The sequence below is a fragment of the Bison bison genome, unplaced genomic scaffold, assembly GCF_000754665.1.
Source record: "Bison bison bison isolate TAMUID 2011002044 unplaced genomic scaffold, Bison_UMD1.0 scf7180017864452, whole genome shotgun sequence".
In the NCBI taxonomy this organism is placed as follows: Eukaryota; Metazoa; Chordata; class Mammalia; order Artiodactyla; family Bovidae; genus Bison; species Bison bison.
In genome coordinates this window covers 6,408,957-6,427,493 of record NW_011495014.1, presented here as the reverse complement: position 1 = coordinate 6,427,493, position 18,537 = coordinate 6,408,957, and the positions used below count along the sequence as shown (strand labels likewise).

The following is an 18,537-nucleotide window of genomic DNA, read 5'->3' as shown; positions in this document are numbered from 1 at the left end:
TCTGAAACACCAGAAATACGTGTTTACTTAATTGCATTTGAGAGAAAACTAGGAGCCTCAAAATTTAAAACATTTAAGTGTCTAAAATCCAGAAACAATTTACATTTTTCTATTAAGATGGAACTTAACTCTAATGTCAACTCTGTGTGCATTGTGTGCACTGTGCGTTTTAGAGACCTTCCATGGGCAGAAGGGGGGCCCGAGGTGGTGCAGTAGAGCTCTGAGGGCAGAGGTTCTGAGAGAAGACAAGCTACACTTAAATCACAGCTTTGTTATATTTCACCTGGGTAGCCTTGGGAAAACTTACTGACTTCACCTTTTCAATCTATAAAATGGGAATAATCAAATACCTACTTCATAAGATGTCCTGAGGATTGGGGTGAAAAATGAGATTCCACAAGATTAGTGGCACATTGTAAGTACCCAGTAAATGGAAGTTTTTAATATCAATTAAAGTGCTCATACCACAGTCTCCTACTTAATTCATCCCAGTTACAGAATAACATGTACGCTGCTATAGATAATTTGGGAAGCCTAGTCTTTGAACTCATTAGCAAGATACCAGGGTACACAAATACAAATAAACTAAAATCAACAAAAAGAAAAAATTTCAAGATCTGATTTTTATTTGAGTTATGACTAAAATGGGTGTGTGGATAGAAGAGGGTGGTTATTCTAATTCTGGAACAATGGAGTTGGTAGCAAGAAGGCCCCCTGCCTGGTTATAAGTTCATTACTTTAGAATAAGTTTTCTGGGTTTTTTTAGTGCATGTTTGTTGAACTCTTTAACAGAGTTAGCATAATTACTTCAGTTCAATTCAGTTCAGTTCAGTCGCTCAGTCGTGCCCGACTCTTTGCAACCCCATGAATTGCAGCACGCCAGGCCTCCCTGTCCATCACCAACTCCCAGAGTTCACTCAAACCCATGTCCACTGAGGCGGTGATGCCATCCAGCCATCTCATCCTCTGTCGTCCCCTTCTCCTCCTGCCCCCAATCCCTCCCAGCCCCCAGACCCTGATGATTACTTCTGCCAGAATGAAAAGATAATACCTGGAATTTCTTGTTTGTTTTTTCTCAGGATTCCAACATGCAGCTAAAATAATTAAAAGGTCAGTTTCATCTCCATTTTTTATATTTTAATATTTTAATTCTATAACTTCAGATATTGTAGCTAAAATCTCTAAGCACTCTCTTCTGAAAAAAATTTAAAATGTTACTTGTTATGTTTCAAACGTCATATACGAAGTATTTATGAAGCTTCTCTTGCCTATTTGTTTACAGTTGAGGTTAATTTTCATTTCTGTAACTGAGCTGTAGTTCAAACATTTAGTTTTATTTTGTATTAGTGAAGAAAACTCAAGAGTAGTGTAAAATTCTTGGTAAAGATTTAGAAAACATACACCATTCCTCACATTTTCAAAAAAAACTCAGATTAACAACAAAAAGTACTAACAGAATTCTTTTAAGTGAGTTATGCTCCAGAGGGAAGTTCATCATTTAAGTTATTGGCATCCTCAAAGGAGCCAATATTTAAAACAAATGCTGTGTAACTCGCACTGTACTCACATTGTTCTGACCTTATTTAAAATAATGAACATTGAGGGGTATGAAATTTTAGTAGGACGCCTTCAGCTCAACTCTTGAAACATGAACTGTGCAAAGAAACAAGTCCTGCAATTTTAGAGTGAGAACTAAATAGACGCCAATGAATAAGACAGTTGAAACTATGCATCATTAGTGGAATTTTTGTGTAGTCCTTCCTTCATTCAGGGAGCAAATTCTGAGAATAGCAATTTGGGAATCCATAAATCCTACTGAGTCTTGGTTAAGTGACATTCATTATAAAGAACACCTGGAGGGAAAACCTGAGAATTGAGTCACAGCTAGAAAGATCAGATTACCTGAGCTCTGCATGTCCTGATTAAGTAAGCCTAGGAAGAGAATGATCTTTCTCTGCAGTCATTTCGATAGTATTATATTGGGATAAAGTTAGCAGTCTATTTAATGCTGGTTGAGTTTCTGTTGCTTGTATATTTCCTCACATATTTTTGTGTAATTTTGAGTAATTGATATCATTTGTAATTATAAGTACAATTTGGTTGAATGGCATCATTGACTCAATGGACATGAGTTTGAGCAAACTCTGGGAAATAGTGAAGGACAGGAAAGCCTGGCTTGTTGTAACCCATAGGGTTGCAAAGAGTTGGACACGACTGAGTGACTGAACAACAACATTTCTCTTACATGGAATCCTTGCTGGAAGTTTATTTATTATGAATTTATTACTTGTCATGCCTATCACTTGAATCTAAACAAAGCTATAAAATTTGAGATATATTTATATATATGACTATATATTCATATGCAAACTACTGAATAAAAACTTTTCACTAATCAAGATTTTCATCAGAGTTTACACAGACAATAAGCAATACTGAAAATAACTTAAAATCAAACCCGTAAACAGAAAGGGGGAAAAAAAAAACTTCAAGGAATGCTCCTAAACACTCAATAATTGGTATGAGTTTCTGAATCTGAGGCTTGGAAAACTGCCAGAAAATCACTGAAATGAGAATGTGAATGTGAAAAGGAGTTTTTGGAAGCGAGAGCCTGGTGTAGGAAGGGGCATCTACACTGGACAGTCCTACAGCTCCTTCAGTTCAGTTCAGGGCGCTCAGTCATGCCCAACTCTTTGCAACCCCATGGACTGCAGCAGAGCAGGCCAGGCTTCCCTGTCCATCACCAACTCTGGAGCTTGCTCAAGAGCTTGCTCAAACTCATGTCCATAGAGTCAGTGATGCCACCCAACCATTTCATCCTCTGTTGTTCCCTTCTCCTCCCGCCTTCAATCTTTCCCAGCATCAGGGTCTTTTCGGATGAGTCAGTTCTTCGCATTAGGTGGCCAAAGTATTGGCATTTCAGCTTCAGCATCAGTCCTTCCAATGAATATTCAGAACTGGTCTCCTTTAGGATGGACTGATTGGATCTCCTTACTGTCCAAGGGACTCTCAAGAGTCTTCTCCAACACCACAGTTCAAAAGCATCAATTCTTTGGCACTCAGCATTCTTTATAGTCCAACTCTCACATCCAGACATGACTATTGGAAAAACCACAGCTTTGACTAGACAGACCTTTGTTGGCAAAGTTAAGTCTCTTCTTTTTAATATGCTATCTACGTTGGTCATAGCTTTTCTTCCAAGGAGCAAGCGCCTCTCAATTTCAAGGCTGCAGTCACCATCTACAGTGATTTTGGAGGCCCCCAAAATAAAGTCTCTCACTGTTTCCATTGTTTCCCCATCTATTTGCCATGAAGTGATGGAACCAGATGCCATGATCTTAGTTTTCTGAATGTTGAGTTTTAAGCCAACTTTTTAACTCTCTCTTTCACTGTCATCAAGAGGCTCTTTAGCTCTTCTTTGCTTTCTGCCATAAGTGTGGTGTCATATCTGCATATCTTAGGTTATTGATATTTTTCCTGGAAATCTTGATTTCAGCTCCTGCTTCATCCAGGCCATATAGCTCCATAGGCTCAGCAATATTGAGCACTGTTAGCTCTAAATATTTTCTATACATTATCTGACAGAAATTTTGGAGTAAATTCAGTGATCAGACAGTAACATACTATTTAATGAGCCAACAAAAATTAAAATGAATACCAAGTTTTATTATACACAGGAAATATGTACTTAAGTGGAATATAATCTGACAAGAGGAACCAAAGTTTTGGAAAATTCCATGAACAGAGAAGCCTAGTGGGCTATACAGTCCATGGGGTCACAAAGAGTCTGACATGACTGAAGTGACGGAGCATGCACGCACACATGCACCAAAGCTTTTTAAGGTACAAAGTTACCATTTTACTCAGCAATTATATTTCTAGATGTACACAGTAAGGAAAAATTAGTATGTTTTTATAATTGTAAAGACTTAGAACTGTTAGTGATCAATAATAAGATATTGTTGGTCATATGTTACTTCCTTCAATGTAACACTTTGTGAATATTGAAATAATTTATAGACTTGCCATGTAATACATATTATACAATCATTAAAACACATACCTGTTCAGGATAAATTTTTCAGTGAGGGAAACAGGATAGAATTTGGTATAGTTAATGCTATTCTGATCATGTAAAAAATGGGTGTGCACATATGTAAGTGTATGTGTGCGTGTGCATTATTTGTATAGAAAAATTATGGACCATATGCATGCCATGATTTCAACAACGGCTATCTCTGAGGTTCAAGATTATGTCTTTTATTCTATTTGTTCTCTTATTTTCTTTCTTTTTTTTTTTTTTTTGACAGTGGAATTAATCCACTTTGAGAGAGAGTTAGAGACATGAAATCCTTGCTGACTGAAATCCTGTGTCAGGCTATGACTGATGAAGTGTCTGCTGATACCATACAGACCTTACAATCTCAATCCATGACTCAGAATTGGGACAAAAGAATTAAATGTGTTTGGAGACACATGTAAGTACAAGGCTGTTTTCAGTGTGTGAAGAAAGATAGCAGAAAAAGACATCAGAATAACTGCAAGATTGCTGAGAGAAATATCAATAACCTCAGATATGCAGATGCCATGACCCTTACGGCAGAAAGAGAAGAACTAAAGAGCCTCTTGATGAAAGTGAAAGAGGAGAGTGAAAAAGTTGACTTAAAACTCAACATTCAGAAAACTAAGATGGCATCTGGTTCCATCACTTCATGGCAAATAGATGGGGAAACAATGGAAACAGTGAGAGACTTTATTTTGGGGGGCTCCAAAATCACTGCAGATGGTGACTGCAGCCATGAAATTAAGATGCTTGCTCCTTAGAAGAAAAGCTATGACCAAACTAGACAACTTATTAAAAACCAGAGACATTATTTTGTTAACAAAGGTCCATCTAGTCAAAGCTACGGTTTTTTCAGTAGTCATGTACGGATGTGAGAGTTAATTATAAAGAAAGCTGAGCGCTGAAGAATTGATGCTTTTGAACTGTGGTGCCGGAGAAGACTCTTGAGTGTTCCTTGGACTGTAAGCAGATATTATTCAGTACTGATTTGAAGGACTGATGTTGAAACTGAAACTCCAATACTTTGGCCACCTGATGCGAAGAACCAACTCCTTGGAAAAAAACTCTGATGCTGGGAAAGACTGAAGGCGGGAGGAGAAGGGGACAACAGAGGAAGAGATGATTGGATGGCATCACGGACTCAATGGATATGAGTTTGAGTAGGCTTCAGGAGTTGGTGATGGACAGGGAAGCCTGGTGTGCTGCAGTCCATGTGGTTGCAGAGTTGGACGTGACTGAGTGACTGAACTGAGCCGACCTGAAGCTTTTATAAATATTTTATCATGTATATTCAACTAACAAGATGCATGGAGAGCTAGGATGGCTTACAAACCTGCATTTATTATTATAAGCATATGTAGACATATTCTCCCTTTTACTGACCAATGTTTGCCCCCACCAGAATCAACTGACTGTGCAGGCATTAAGGATTTATCTGGACTGTCCTGACCACCTCTCTCCTTCTAGGTGAACCAAAGAAGCCTGAGTAGTTGTCTTATCTTTTAGAAAAAGCTACAGGTTATTAAGTGTTAAAAGAAATTGTATCATAAAATATAAGCTATACGGCAGCAAATTAAGCCACTCAACTAATAAACAACATATGTTGGTAATTTTTACATTTCTCATATCTAGATAAAGGTTGTTGAATGAGAGAGACTTCTCTAGAATGTGCTATCTGACATTTTCATCAGCAAACAAGTATATTTTTTTGGTTCTTTAAATTTATTTTTTTGCTCTCCTTCCATTTCTTTCCCTTTTTAAAATAAGTGCATTGATAAGTGCTTTCAGACAGTTTGACTCTGAGTGGAAGAGACAGACATAGAAATAAATTATTACAAGGTAATTTCATAGGTGTTCTTGTAGAGACAATGGGAAAAAAATGTTAAGACAAGTTGGCTGAGAAATTTAGAGATCATATAAAGGAGAGGATGGCAGCCTTTGGGAGGAGCTGGGACGCATAAGACAGTAGGGTGTGTAGCAGAACTGAGTCTGACGTTTGGCCCAAGATGAAAAAAACTGGAGATGTTTTAAATAAAACAAGGATTCTTCATGCCAGTAAATTTATGATTCCCCTGTTAAATATTTTGGTAAATTTCATTAAATCGCATAGTTTTGCCAAGAATAAAACCTTCCTTGTACGAAGGAGAGAGGATAAGAACATAATAGGGCTTCTGCTCCTGAATCACACTACCACACACATTTCCTTCTGGACCTTCTGGATAAATACTGGACACATAGTAGCTGAGGGGTGTCCTTCAGTACAAATGTCCCCAAACCTAAGTTGACAGTCCAAAACAGAGACACTTTTAAGAGCAAAAAAAGAGCACCATTAATAACAATGCAAAGATTATAAGCACACAATAACTATCCTCACCCTACCGAAATCGAATTATATGCCAGATAAAGATTCATGCTGAATGATGGTCCTATTTAAAATACAAATTGCCCAGGATGAAGTTTGCTTCATTCATTCACCCTTTGGTGAAAATTAATCAGATACACACCTCATACCACCAGTAAGAATCTATAATTAATAACTAGAATTAGGACACGTAGGATGTGGTAAAGTTTAAAAGTATAAAATATTTGGAGGCAGCAAAGTTTGCAAGCATAGAAAATTCTAGATTTTAAATCTCAACTCCACTTTGCCCAGTGATCATCAGTTCTCTACTCTGAACTTTATTTTAATCTGTAAAATGGGATATCTACTCCCAGAGCTGTCATGAAAATTAGATAAAGTAATTTATATAGTCAGTCAAAGAAATGGAACTTGATTAATCCTTTGGGAGAAGATCTATATTGGGTGAAGGACGATAGTTCATATACTACAACCAGGAAAATTAAAACCCAGAGTGCACAACTCTGTGTATAAAAGACTAAAATAAATGTACAGCTAAACATCAACTGATTAACATGATTAAAGAAAATGGGTGGTGTCCATAGAAATTTTTAGCAAAAGCAGAAGAAATTTTAAGTAATTTAGCTAAGAGAAATAAGTCGGAACCTGATTAAAATTATTCACACAACATACAATTTTGTTTGGCTCTACTATTGATTTTATTGAATTAATGGGATCTTAATTATACCCTAAGGATATATTCAAAACACTTAGGGCTCTGATTTCAATATGAGATCTTTTCTAACACAAATAGTGTTCCTTTTTTTTTTTTTTAAACATATAAGTTTAAACATATAAGTTTTGTTTAGTTTTTTTTCCTAGATTTCATTCTTTATTTGATCCTTGAGAAATTGATTATGAAACCACCATCAATTTTATACTTTAATTTTTTTCATCATGCCCACCAGCTTGAGTCATTAATACAGATTTCATGGATTAGAAATACAAATGGTATTTTTAACACAGAGGTTAGTATGAGAAGAGATTTTTAATGACAGAAGGTCATTTTAAGTTGTCTTGAACCCATGCAGTTATTACGTGTTTCTCAAAAGCAATATTTCAAACAACAAATAAGAATTAATGTCCTATCAAAACAATGAATGACAATAGAAATGCTCCTAATGATTCTCAGGAAGGAAGAAAAAAAGGAGACAATAAAACCAGCAATGGTGAGATTCCACCTGCTGTTTTCTGACTCTTCATCCTGGAGGAAAAAATCAGGTAAACAAAAGCAGGGTGGCCTGGGCAGCCTTGCCAGGCTCACCAGTGTGGTTCAGTTTGAAATTATTTTACAAACTGAGTGCAACTAAGTGCCAAAATGCACCCCAATCCTCTCTCACTTCTTCCAAATTCTTGCTCACCAAGCGCCAGTCCAGGCTATTTTACCCTTTTTAGAAGTAAATGTAGGACTTCCTTGGCGGTGCAGTGGACAGGAATCCGCCTGACAATGCAAGGGACATGGGGTCTGATCCCCAGTTGGGTAAGGTCCCACATGTCATGGAGAAACTAAGCCCATGTGCCACAACTACTGAGCTTGTGCTCTGGAGCCCACAAGTCACAACTACTGAGCCCAAGTGCCACAAGTACTGAAGCCCAGATACCCTAGAACCAGCAAATCATAACTACTGAGCCCCCGTGCTGCAACCACTGAAGCCCGTGCACCTGGAGTCTATGCTCTGTAACAAGAGAAGCCAATGCAATGAGAAGCCCACATACCACAAGTAGAGAGAAGCCCTCACTCCTTGTACCTAGAGAAAGCCCTCATGTAGCAACGGAGATCCACCATAGACAGAAGTAAATCAATGAAGAGAAGTAAAAAGTAGTGTGAGACACTCCACCCAACAGTGGAAACCACACACAGGAGAGCTTGTACACACACGTGTCCATTTAACAGACTAAAGGGCACAGGGGCTGCCTCTGTCCTAATTTAAACTGTCACAGAAAGACTGCTTTGGTTTTTTCCAATTAGATATTTTACATAAATTATAGAAGCAAGAGGACGATACAAAATAGTCACGGCAATAGAAGGCTGGTACTCGGTTTTCTTGTAACCCATCTGTGACAAGTGGCAATTTGACCTTCCTAATTGTTCAGTAATAGGACAATTTCTTCACTATGGTGATTAATGTCTTACTGCTGCCTGATTCTATTGCTTCTTGGTGGTTCTATAATTTTGCTAAATGTAGACAGCAGAGTCGGAGAAGGCGATGACACCCCACTCCAGTACTCTTGCCTGGAAAATTCCACGGACAGAGGAGCCTGGTGGGTTGCAGTCCATGGGGTTGCTGAGTTAGACATGACTGAGGGACTTCACTTTCACTTTTCACTTTCATGCATTGGAGAAGGAAATGGCAAGCCACTCCAGTGTTCTTGCCTGGAGAATCCCAGGGACGGGGGAGCCTGGTGGGCTACCATCTATAGGGTCGCACAGAGTAAAGAGAGAATGTGTTCATTTGACAGTAACAATTAAGAATTATTATTTGTATTTTAATAAGCTAACTTTAGATTTAACACTCATTGACTGACCCTGAAATTGAACTTCACTGTCAATTAAGAATTCTCAAGGAAACAGTGAGGAATGAGATGTTCTACTAGGTTTAAAATGCCAGTACTATCTAACTTGTAAGTTCCTGCGGGAACTATGTGAAACACAGCAATGAATTCAAGTTAGAGGAGAACTTTGGCTGCTATACAGATATAATTGGAGACACTAGTAAGCATCATTTTGATTTACTGGTGACTGAGTGACATGGGTAACTATTGATTATTACTACTAATTATTGAGAATTCCTGATCAATAGCTTATCATTTTTACTAAATATTTTTCTAGCTATCAGCATAGCTACAGACTATGAAGGTTATTTAATAGCTTATTAAGCAAAGAAACAGGTCCATTAATATAACAATGTTGAAAATTGTTCTTAACACTTTAGAAGTATTCTTAAGAAGATAAAAAAAATCAAAACATCACACTTTCCCTTTAATTACACTTTTCACAACCTCTCCTGATGTTGATCTGTTTCTTGTTTCCCCAATTCTATGGTTCCATTTCCATTCCTCTCTTCACTCTTTGTGTGAATGCTAATTGAACACATAGTTCATACCAGACAGTTTTCCATACATTCTGAACTTAGAAATTAATAAGATTTGGCATTTTCTTTGAATGAGCTCAAAATTAACAACGACATATAATGACACGTAGCACATTCTGGGTGCTACACTGGAGTTGAGAACCAAGGGTGGGAGAGTTGCAGCGGTTCAGGAATAAACAGAAGGAGGCATCAGAAGACTTGTTTTAATCTGCCTTTGGAAAGATGATAATGGTTTCTTTAGGGTGAGAAGCTGAGGGAAAGACAATCTAATCATTGGGACTTTGTTTATTATAGATAAAGGAAGACTTCTGAAGGGTGAACAAGGCTATGGTGACATAAAAGGGCATGGCTTCTTTGAGAAACTCTTGAGCAGTGAAGTATTATGGGAACATAAGATTTATAAGAAAAACAAAGTTGCCAAGATTCAATTAATTGATACTTATCAAGCACAGTTTATGGGCAAGAAACCATACTAGGAGTAATGCCATGTACTTTGTTCTATATAAAACAATCAATCAGCCTAACAAAGTAGATGTTATTTCCAAATATACAACAGAAAAGGATATTGAGGCACCAAGAAGGTAATCTTGATTGAGTTCACCTAGTAACTGTCAGAACTGGGAATCCACCTAGTTCTCTAAACACACTCTACTTAAAAACCCAAGTGAATTCAACTCTGAAGGCAACAAGTATTAAAGAGTCCAGAACTTTATTTGTGAAAGTTTAAAGGAGTTAAGATAGATTTTTAAGCCAAATTATGACCTGAATACGTTGAGCTGAAAATATGAAAAAGTTTTTAAAGGCTTGGGCATCATCACTTAAGTGTGACTTGCTAAGTTCATCTCTGTGGGGTGTAGGGTTCTCCTAAGGATAATAAGAGCATGTATCTTACAGGATTGTTGTATTCATTATTTAGTATATGAAATTCATTTACAGGGATGCCTGACTCTGATAATTATCACTGTTTATTTCAGAAATAGCTCTCTGCTGGTATACTGGAGAATGAATTGCAAAGGGAGGGAAGCGTCTGTTCTCCTCTAGAAGAAGGATGAAGAGGGCTTCAACAGGGCACTTGGCAGTGATGGGAATGTAGGGTTGTCATTAGGAAATGTTTCAAATGTAAATAGTGAAAGGAATTAGTGAACAATTGGTTTAGGGAGAAGAGAGAGAGGAAACAGCAGAAAATGACCCTGAGGTTTCTAGATTAGATGGCCAAATGAATGTTGATGTCTTAACATCTCATACTCCAAACCGCTACTTCCCTGTGAATCAATTATTCTAGGACTCTCTCTGCCACTGACTGCCAGTAATTGATTTAGTGACTATTTATAGCCAAAAAATAAAAATGAAAACAACATTGGAAGCCAATAGAAGCCAGAGAAATTAGTTCCTTCCACTAAATCTAGCATATGCCTACAGCCCTAAGCTGACCCTGTTCTCAAGCCCCTTGAGTGAGAAAGTAACTGAGCAGTTATTTCTCAGGCTGGCAGATAATTCAGCTTCTTTTCAGCACCAAACCTGCTTAGAGGTAAACATCGCACACCCAAATTTTTAGGATATTTTGTTTTCACTTGGAAAATGAAGTAAAGTTTTCAAACTATGAGGAGGAGTATTGAGAAATCTTATTTTATCAACAAATACAATTGATCAAATCTAAATTCTATAAAATAACTACTGCTAAGTCACTTCAGTCGTGTCCAACTCTGTGCAACCCCATAGACGGCAGCCCATCAGACTCCACCGGACCTGGGATTCTCCAGGCAAGAACACTGGAGTGGGTTGCCATTTCCTTCTCCAATGTATGAAAGTGAAAAGTGAAAGTGAAGTCGCTTAGTCGTGTCCGACTCTTAGTGACCCCATGGACTGCAGCCTACCAGGCTCCTCCATCCATGGGATTTTCCAGGCAAGAGTACTGGAGTGGGATGCCATTGCCTTCTCCTTCTACTTCTCCTTCTACTCGAGTCTCCTTCTACTAGAGTGTATGAAATATACTCTTTGCAACCCCAAGGACTTTAGCTATCTATAGAATTTCCTAAGCAAGAACACTGGACTGGGTAGCCATTCCCTTCTCCAGGGGATCTTCCCAAGCCAGGGATTAAACCTGGGTCTTCTGCATTGCAGGCAGATTCCTTACCATATGGGCCACTAGGGAAGCCCAATGAAATTTAGATATATAAAAGAAAAATGTAGTTTATGTTACTCTTGTTACTAAATACTATTGGACAGAACAGAAAAATGTACAAACTGAAAATTTAAATGAACACCAAAACAAATTCTAGGCAAGATGCTCCCTGGCAAACTTTATTGTTGCTTGAATTACACACACACAAAATATGCTTCAATTTTTCTCTCAAAACTACCATCTTTATCTCTACTACACAATTCAGGAATTAAGAGATCTGAATATTGGCATGCAATATAACTTTATAAAGCTATTATAAAATTTATTCTGAGCTATTAAAATTTTAACTAAACTTCACTGCTTCTTTAATAAGTCTGTATTATGCACAAATAAAAAATAAGAGGAAATATACAAGTTTATTTTAGCTTTGAGGAATAGAGAAAGAATGGTAGTTAACCCTAAGTTGTTTTCTTCATTAATATAAAAGCGTCTTCATTTTGTAGTCTATGTAGTCTTTTTTTCTTTAAAAATAATTTAAGAAAACATCTTGGGATTTAGAAGATAGAAATGAACTTTAGTCACCCTATGATAAAAACATCCTGAAAGTAGGGATAAGGTTGGATAATCCTTCGCATCTCCTCCTACTATTTCTCAGGTGCCTGGAGAGTGGTGGCACTCAGTGTGCATCTTCACTTTTACTCCTAACAACATAGCATTTTCCATAAGGTCTTTTCAAATAATTCTTAGACATGGTAGATTCAGTGTTACCAAACCAAAACCTTTCTTAGAGTTGATTTGAATCAAATGATACCTCTGGAACTTTATATGACTGGGCTTCCCTGGTGGCTCAGACAGTAAAGAATCTGCCTGCAGCACAGGAGATGGGAGTTTGATCCCTGGGTCAGGAAGATCCCCTGAAGAAGGAAATGGCTACCCACTCCAGTATTCTTGCTTGGAGAATTTCAAGGATAGAGGAGCCTGGCGGGGTACAGTCCATGGGGTCACAAAAAGTCAGACATGACTGAGCGACTTTCACACTTTTCACAATATGACTAGTGCCCTGTCTGTATCTGGTCCCCGTGTAGATCAGGAAAAGACTTCCCTCAGCCCTTTCTCATCATTTAGTCCTTTAGAAGCAAAACAAAGAAAGCGGCATTTCTGATTTGCTAACAACAACAACAAAAAAAACTGCCTTTGCACTATGTCTGAAAGTATAGTGGCAAAAATACAGAAATACTCTAACCTCTAAAAATAATGCATTTCAAGTCCTATTTTTCTACCGAGGTAAGACCTTTACTTCTTTTGGAGAAATTTACTTTGATCTTTCCAAATGTTTAGAGTGGCTTGATAATTTAAGGTAAAAATTACATATGTAGATTTGATGGAAATGGTTTAGCACTTCAACTAGCCAGCTCTGTTCCACGACACACCCCAAACCAGATGAGCAATAACTTAAAGGATGACCAACTAAATTGTTCTTCTGTTACCTTACCACTAACATCATCTCCAAACTATGAATGGGTTAATAATTGAAGTGTTTGCTATTTCTCAATCACTTTTGCTAAAAAGGTATTTTTAAAATGCACATATTATGCTATTAAAATACATACTTGTCCTTATGTAAGCTTCAGCATAATTATAGTTTTGTATAATTAGAGTTTTATGTCAAAAGATTTACAGCTTTATCACCTCAAGCAATATTTCACAGCTGCCAAGAATGATTTATGCAATAATGACTTAAGCTGTAAAATAGAATCCTCAAAGGAAGGGCTGTCAAATATTCCTACTGCAAATAACCAGGTTTATAAAAACTGATATTCTGGTAAACAGCAAGCCCAGTTGTACCTGGTTAAAAAAAAAATCACTGGAAGGAGTATGGTAGGAAGCACTGCTTCACAATGGTGACCATGTGGCTCACGCACACCTAATCCACATGAACTCATCACCCAGATCAAAAGTTTAAACTACTTATGAGCCTCTGGGCCACTTTGGGAAACAATCTTTCAGAAATAAGGCTATGCTCTTATTTTTGCTACTCCAATGTGAGTGAATAGAAAAAGTGGAAAACAGTATATCTCAACTTTTTGTTCAATTTGCTCATTGTGCATACTGCATCACAATTCATATCCCAGTGAAGTGCTAAATAAAGAATAAGTAAAGGAGGCATTTACCATATATTCTTAAGAAACCAAGAACCTGTCAAAAGTAAATGACCTCAATAATAAAGATTTAGGGAAACTTTCGGAAACAAACCAATGAAAATGTTAGTGCTTGTCCTTCCCTACTTTTATAAATGTAGAGCTGGCTGGCACATCTCTAAGAGACGAGACTTTCAAATCATTTGAACTTCACAAGCTCTAACTGATTTTTTAGTTGCCATGTGAATAAAACCAATACACTCAGAAGATTCTATTCAAGGCAGTTGTATTAGTAGCAAAAACACAAGTTGATTACATTCAAAGAAATTAAGTCTGACTGTGTCTTCTCAATTTACAAAGGTCATTCAAATTAATATTTTTCTTTGGGGGAAAAAAAAAAGCGTGGCCCATCACCTCATGTTCCCCAAATCAAAAAAAGCAAAATAGGCAGCATTTGTCATTGATTCTAAAGATACTCAAGTTCTTGTAGACTGAGTCACATGTGAAAATGAAGCCAACAGAATCAAAATTATCAACAAAAGTTGATATTTATATGTCTAAACAAGCTTCCAAATAAAGACTCCTTGTCTAAAACAATATTTTAATTCATTATAACCAAGCAATCACTGATAGAAAGATTTGCATTAGTCAATGTACCAGCATCTTCACTGCAGAAATTTTTACATCCATGTTTGTGATTCCACATTAAAATGCTTTTTAAAATTGTTTTGAGACCATTTTATACGGTCACATTGTACAAAATAAACTAGGCTTCAAAACATTACCATTTTACTTACAGCTATTAGTAACACTTTTTCTATCTGAAAATATAATTTGAAAATTATAGTTATCTATATAGTCCAGATTAATTATACACTTAAATTCTGTAAGCTGAAAAAATTCTGAAATGTACCAGAAAATATTATGACCAATACACCATACAGTAACCACAATACAGACAGTGGGGACATCATGACAGATATTCATAAGGGCAAAATGTCAAGACATTCAAATTATTCCAAAAGTCCAAACTGTTGGCATCACATGCACACACAAAGAAGATGAGCTGCATTTGGGTAGTGAGAGCTTCTGTCCAAGAAATGCTTTCAAGACAACAGAGCAATTGGGCTATTTCTAGCATGCCAACCCTCCTGATTAAAAAGTAGCGGGGAAGAGAGAACTTTAAAAAACTCTATTTGATTGATAATGATATAACTGGTTTCATTCCAGATTAATCCAAAGTTATACAGACCTGTTCCAGTCATACTTTGTTACTCATACCCATTCAAATTGATGCTAAGGATAATCTAGTAATTTAATAATTGTATGTTTCTATCATGAAATATTTAATTATAAGAAAATAGGAGGAAGAGCTAAACCTTTTCCCTGTTAGAATGTATCTTACCAAATGATGAGTCATTATAACATATCACTCATTTATAAACTTCAAGAGTTACCTAAATATCTGATTAGATAACCCTCTGCCTCACTGATTTCTAACAATAGAATTTAAAAATGATAATGCAATATCAACAAATCTTATAACATTCATTTTTAATCTATTTGCCTTTAAGCTTCAAATTGTCAGATATCACTAAGTGTATACATGAGAAAGTATATACTTTAAATGGGTATATCTGAATACTTATACATATAAGTTCATATATATATATATATAATATATTTAAAGAATGCATGCCCACTAAATGTGTATCTCTTTGAGAACTATTAGAGGTCTAGTGTACTTATGCTCCCAAAGCAATCCTAAAAGGAGAAGTGCCCTTGAAGTGGAGGTATGACCTTAAGTTTCAGATGCCAGTTTTGCTGCAGCTGTAAAAATGAATACCAATAATTCTACATATCATAGTTCCTTTTCTCCATTTCTTATTTTGGAATAAATCTTGAATACATGAATAGACTGTTATTTGAATATACATAGGTTTACTAGACCAGTTTTATAAGTTCCTATATGTCATCCTTAATCTTGCATAAAAAGCATCAAAAGAAACAAAAGGTGTTGCCTATCAAATAAAGCTGAAGAGCTAAGAAATACCTGTAACTATAACAGTTTTAGTTTCAGATAGGCATTTTTCTGTAAGACTTTACTTTGCCTGTAAGTCCTTACTTGAAATAAAACTCTGTATTTCTCTCCAGCCAAATGCATATCAACACAACCAGTAAATTACTAGCCTTTATTCCTTAAGGAACAGTGAGACTGATTTATGGCATTTTGTCTTCAGTGACATTAAGTTATTGCACTTTTGAAGAGTACAGAGTACTCATTCAAAAACGAAATTGTACCTACTATCCACTGAGGACAGTCTCCACATTCCTTGATTCCTGCAACACTATAAACAAATTATGTATCTTCAACTGACTATTTGGGGTTTCTCTGCCTATGAACTCTCAGTAATCAACTGTCAAAATTTCATTTCAATGGAATAAGACACAAGGAATCCTAAATAGATCAACTTTACCATTTTTGTGGTAGTAGGTGACTTCCACTTTCCTCTCCTCTGACCCCAGCAACGCCTGGGCAATTTGAGCAACATCATGCCTCTTGGTCTCGGGCCCATGGAGAAAGTCACAGGTGCACGGCTTTTGCATGACATCTGGCCTGGAGAAACCAGTCATCTCACAGAACCCATCGTTGCAGTAGATGATGGCACAGTTCTGCACTCTGGCATTTGCGATGATAAATTTCTTATCTGGAATAAGAAGAGAGTATGGTATTGTTTACAAAGCTTCCTCAAGATTCTTATAAACAGTGAAACAATTTGTTGCATAACAGGAAAACTGAAATGCAGGTACTTCCCAAATCACTAACTGCCTGGACACAGACACCCTAAAACTGAAATGAATGGTCCCCTGAGTAGTTTTAACAAAATGTACTAAGAAGCTTTTCTTCAAATTTGGAGAGTATCATTTCCCAAATAGTTTAGTTCTCAAGCCCTATAACTCTCTTTGGTCCTAATGAGCACTCAGACAAGCAGCTGGCACACTGATATTTCCAGAATGCCATTGAACTGAAAGGTAAATATTTTCAAAGCCCAAACACTGAAGCATCCTGTAGCTGTCAGGTTCCTCACTTCAACCTTGGCCCTCAGAGTCCAACTTTCTTAAAGTAGTTATTATTCCTGGATTTGGCTTTTCTCTAGCTCTCTAAGGCATATGACACACATCATGTTAAAAATAACAAATCCTGAAACTACTAGCCATGAAACTATTTCACAGTAATTAGCAGTTCAATAATGCAAAAGTTCACCTTTTCATAATATATATCACCCAGAAGACAAAAATATTTACACACACACAGTAAATATCATGTTAACTACCTTTTCACTTTTACTTTGGTGACCTCACATTTTTGTGTAGTAGTAGGGACTTTAATACAAAGGGCTTCTTAATTTTGATCATAGATTATATTTACTATTCCCAAATAAAATATGAAGCAGGATATACAAGTTTCTTTTGAACACAAGGTACCATATCCTCTCTCCACTAAATGCAGCACCAAAATAACTGCACAATGTACAAAAGTAAATGTGTGTTAATGGAGTTTAAAGGAAACGTCAGATATAAATTAACTAGTGTAGGATCCAAAATCAATATATTTGTATAACAATAAATTTATTCCCTATAATTAGTACACATGAGAATATTAAATTTCTCTGCATTCAGTCTTTGTGGGATTTACTTACTACAGTTTAATTTTTAAATTTTTAGTGGAAATTTAAGGGGGTAATAAAGGGACACAAATATTCTTCAAATAATGAACTGTTTGCCTCAGGAATCAACATGGATCAGATACTGCTTTCCCCAAATTCTCCTGCTTGGGATTTGCATGGATTCGATGCAAAGTTTAGCTTCTATAAACTAGCAGCAAGCAAGCATCCCTGTCACACCACAGCCTTGCAATATAACCGAAGTAAAATACAGCTTGCCTAGACATTTACATCGCTGCTATCATTTACATTCCTTCGTTCCAATAGTGTGTTCTGCCCTGCTCCTGACTTTCAAAAAGTCTACAATAAAACAGCCACGAAATTTAAACCCGTTACACTAGTACGTTCCCTTTAAGATAGTAGAAGAGTAGGACATTAAGTAGCAAGGCAGATAATGGAGCAGTGGGAGAGGAGGATCAAATTGCCTCCTATAATGGAGACCATAATCTAAAATGTAAATCAAAATTAATATCACGGGGAGAACACTTGCGCTGCCATTTGAACCTCCTGGCTCCGTTTCACAGTCTCTAAACTTGACGGAGCCCCGAGTCTCCTCAGCTTGGAAGCGGCAGACGCCAAGTGCACTATCAAAGCGAAAAGCGAGCGAGAGAGAAGAGAACAAATGAACTTACTTTGCCCTTCAAATTTCCGTATGATGGTCCCCAAAAATGTGTTTTGTGGTGCCACGTGCCCCCTGCGAACAGGCATGTTGACCCCGGTCTTCCGAGGAGCGCTCCCCGCGAGCTCCGGAGTTCTCCCGGGATCTCTCCTCGGCTAGAGCCCAGGCCAGCGCGCGAGCCGCTCTTTGTGGCAGAGCATCCTCTTTTGAAACCAGAAATCTCTTCCCATTAGCACCACTTCTAGACACCCGCTTTCCCTACCGGAGTCCAATCCATTCCCCTCACCTTCTGGAGGGGACCTCGCACCGGACTGCCGCGGGTGAGAGGGTTTGGGGGTGGGGAGAGGGAAGGAGGCGGGGTGAGGGGAGGTGGCGGGGGA

At 37.3% G+C, this 18,537-nt stretch overlaps 1 protein-coding gene across 1 annotated transcript in view; it reads right to left on the bottom strand.

Annotated features, from left to right (window-relative positions):
• The window catches only part of KCNH7 (potassium voltage-gated channel, subfamily H (eag-related), member 7), a 532,838-nt gene extending 514,592 nt beyond the window's left edge, over positions 1 to 18,246 (bottom strand). Inside the window, exons 1-2 of the mRNA XM_010858960.1 lie at positions 18,171 to 18,246; positions 16,291 to 16,521 (exon numbers count right to left, since the gene is read on the bottom strand). Coding sequence (XP_010857262.1) covers positions 16,291 to 16,521; positions 18,171 to 18,246 — 307 coding nt within the window. The remainder of the gene's footprint in view (positions 1 to 16,290; positions 16,522 to 18,170) is intronic.
• Between the last annotated feature and the right edge of the window lie 291 nt (positions 18,247 to 18,537).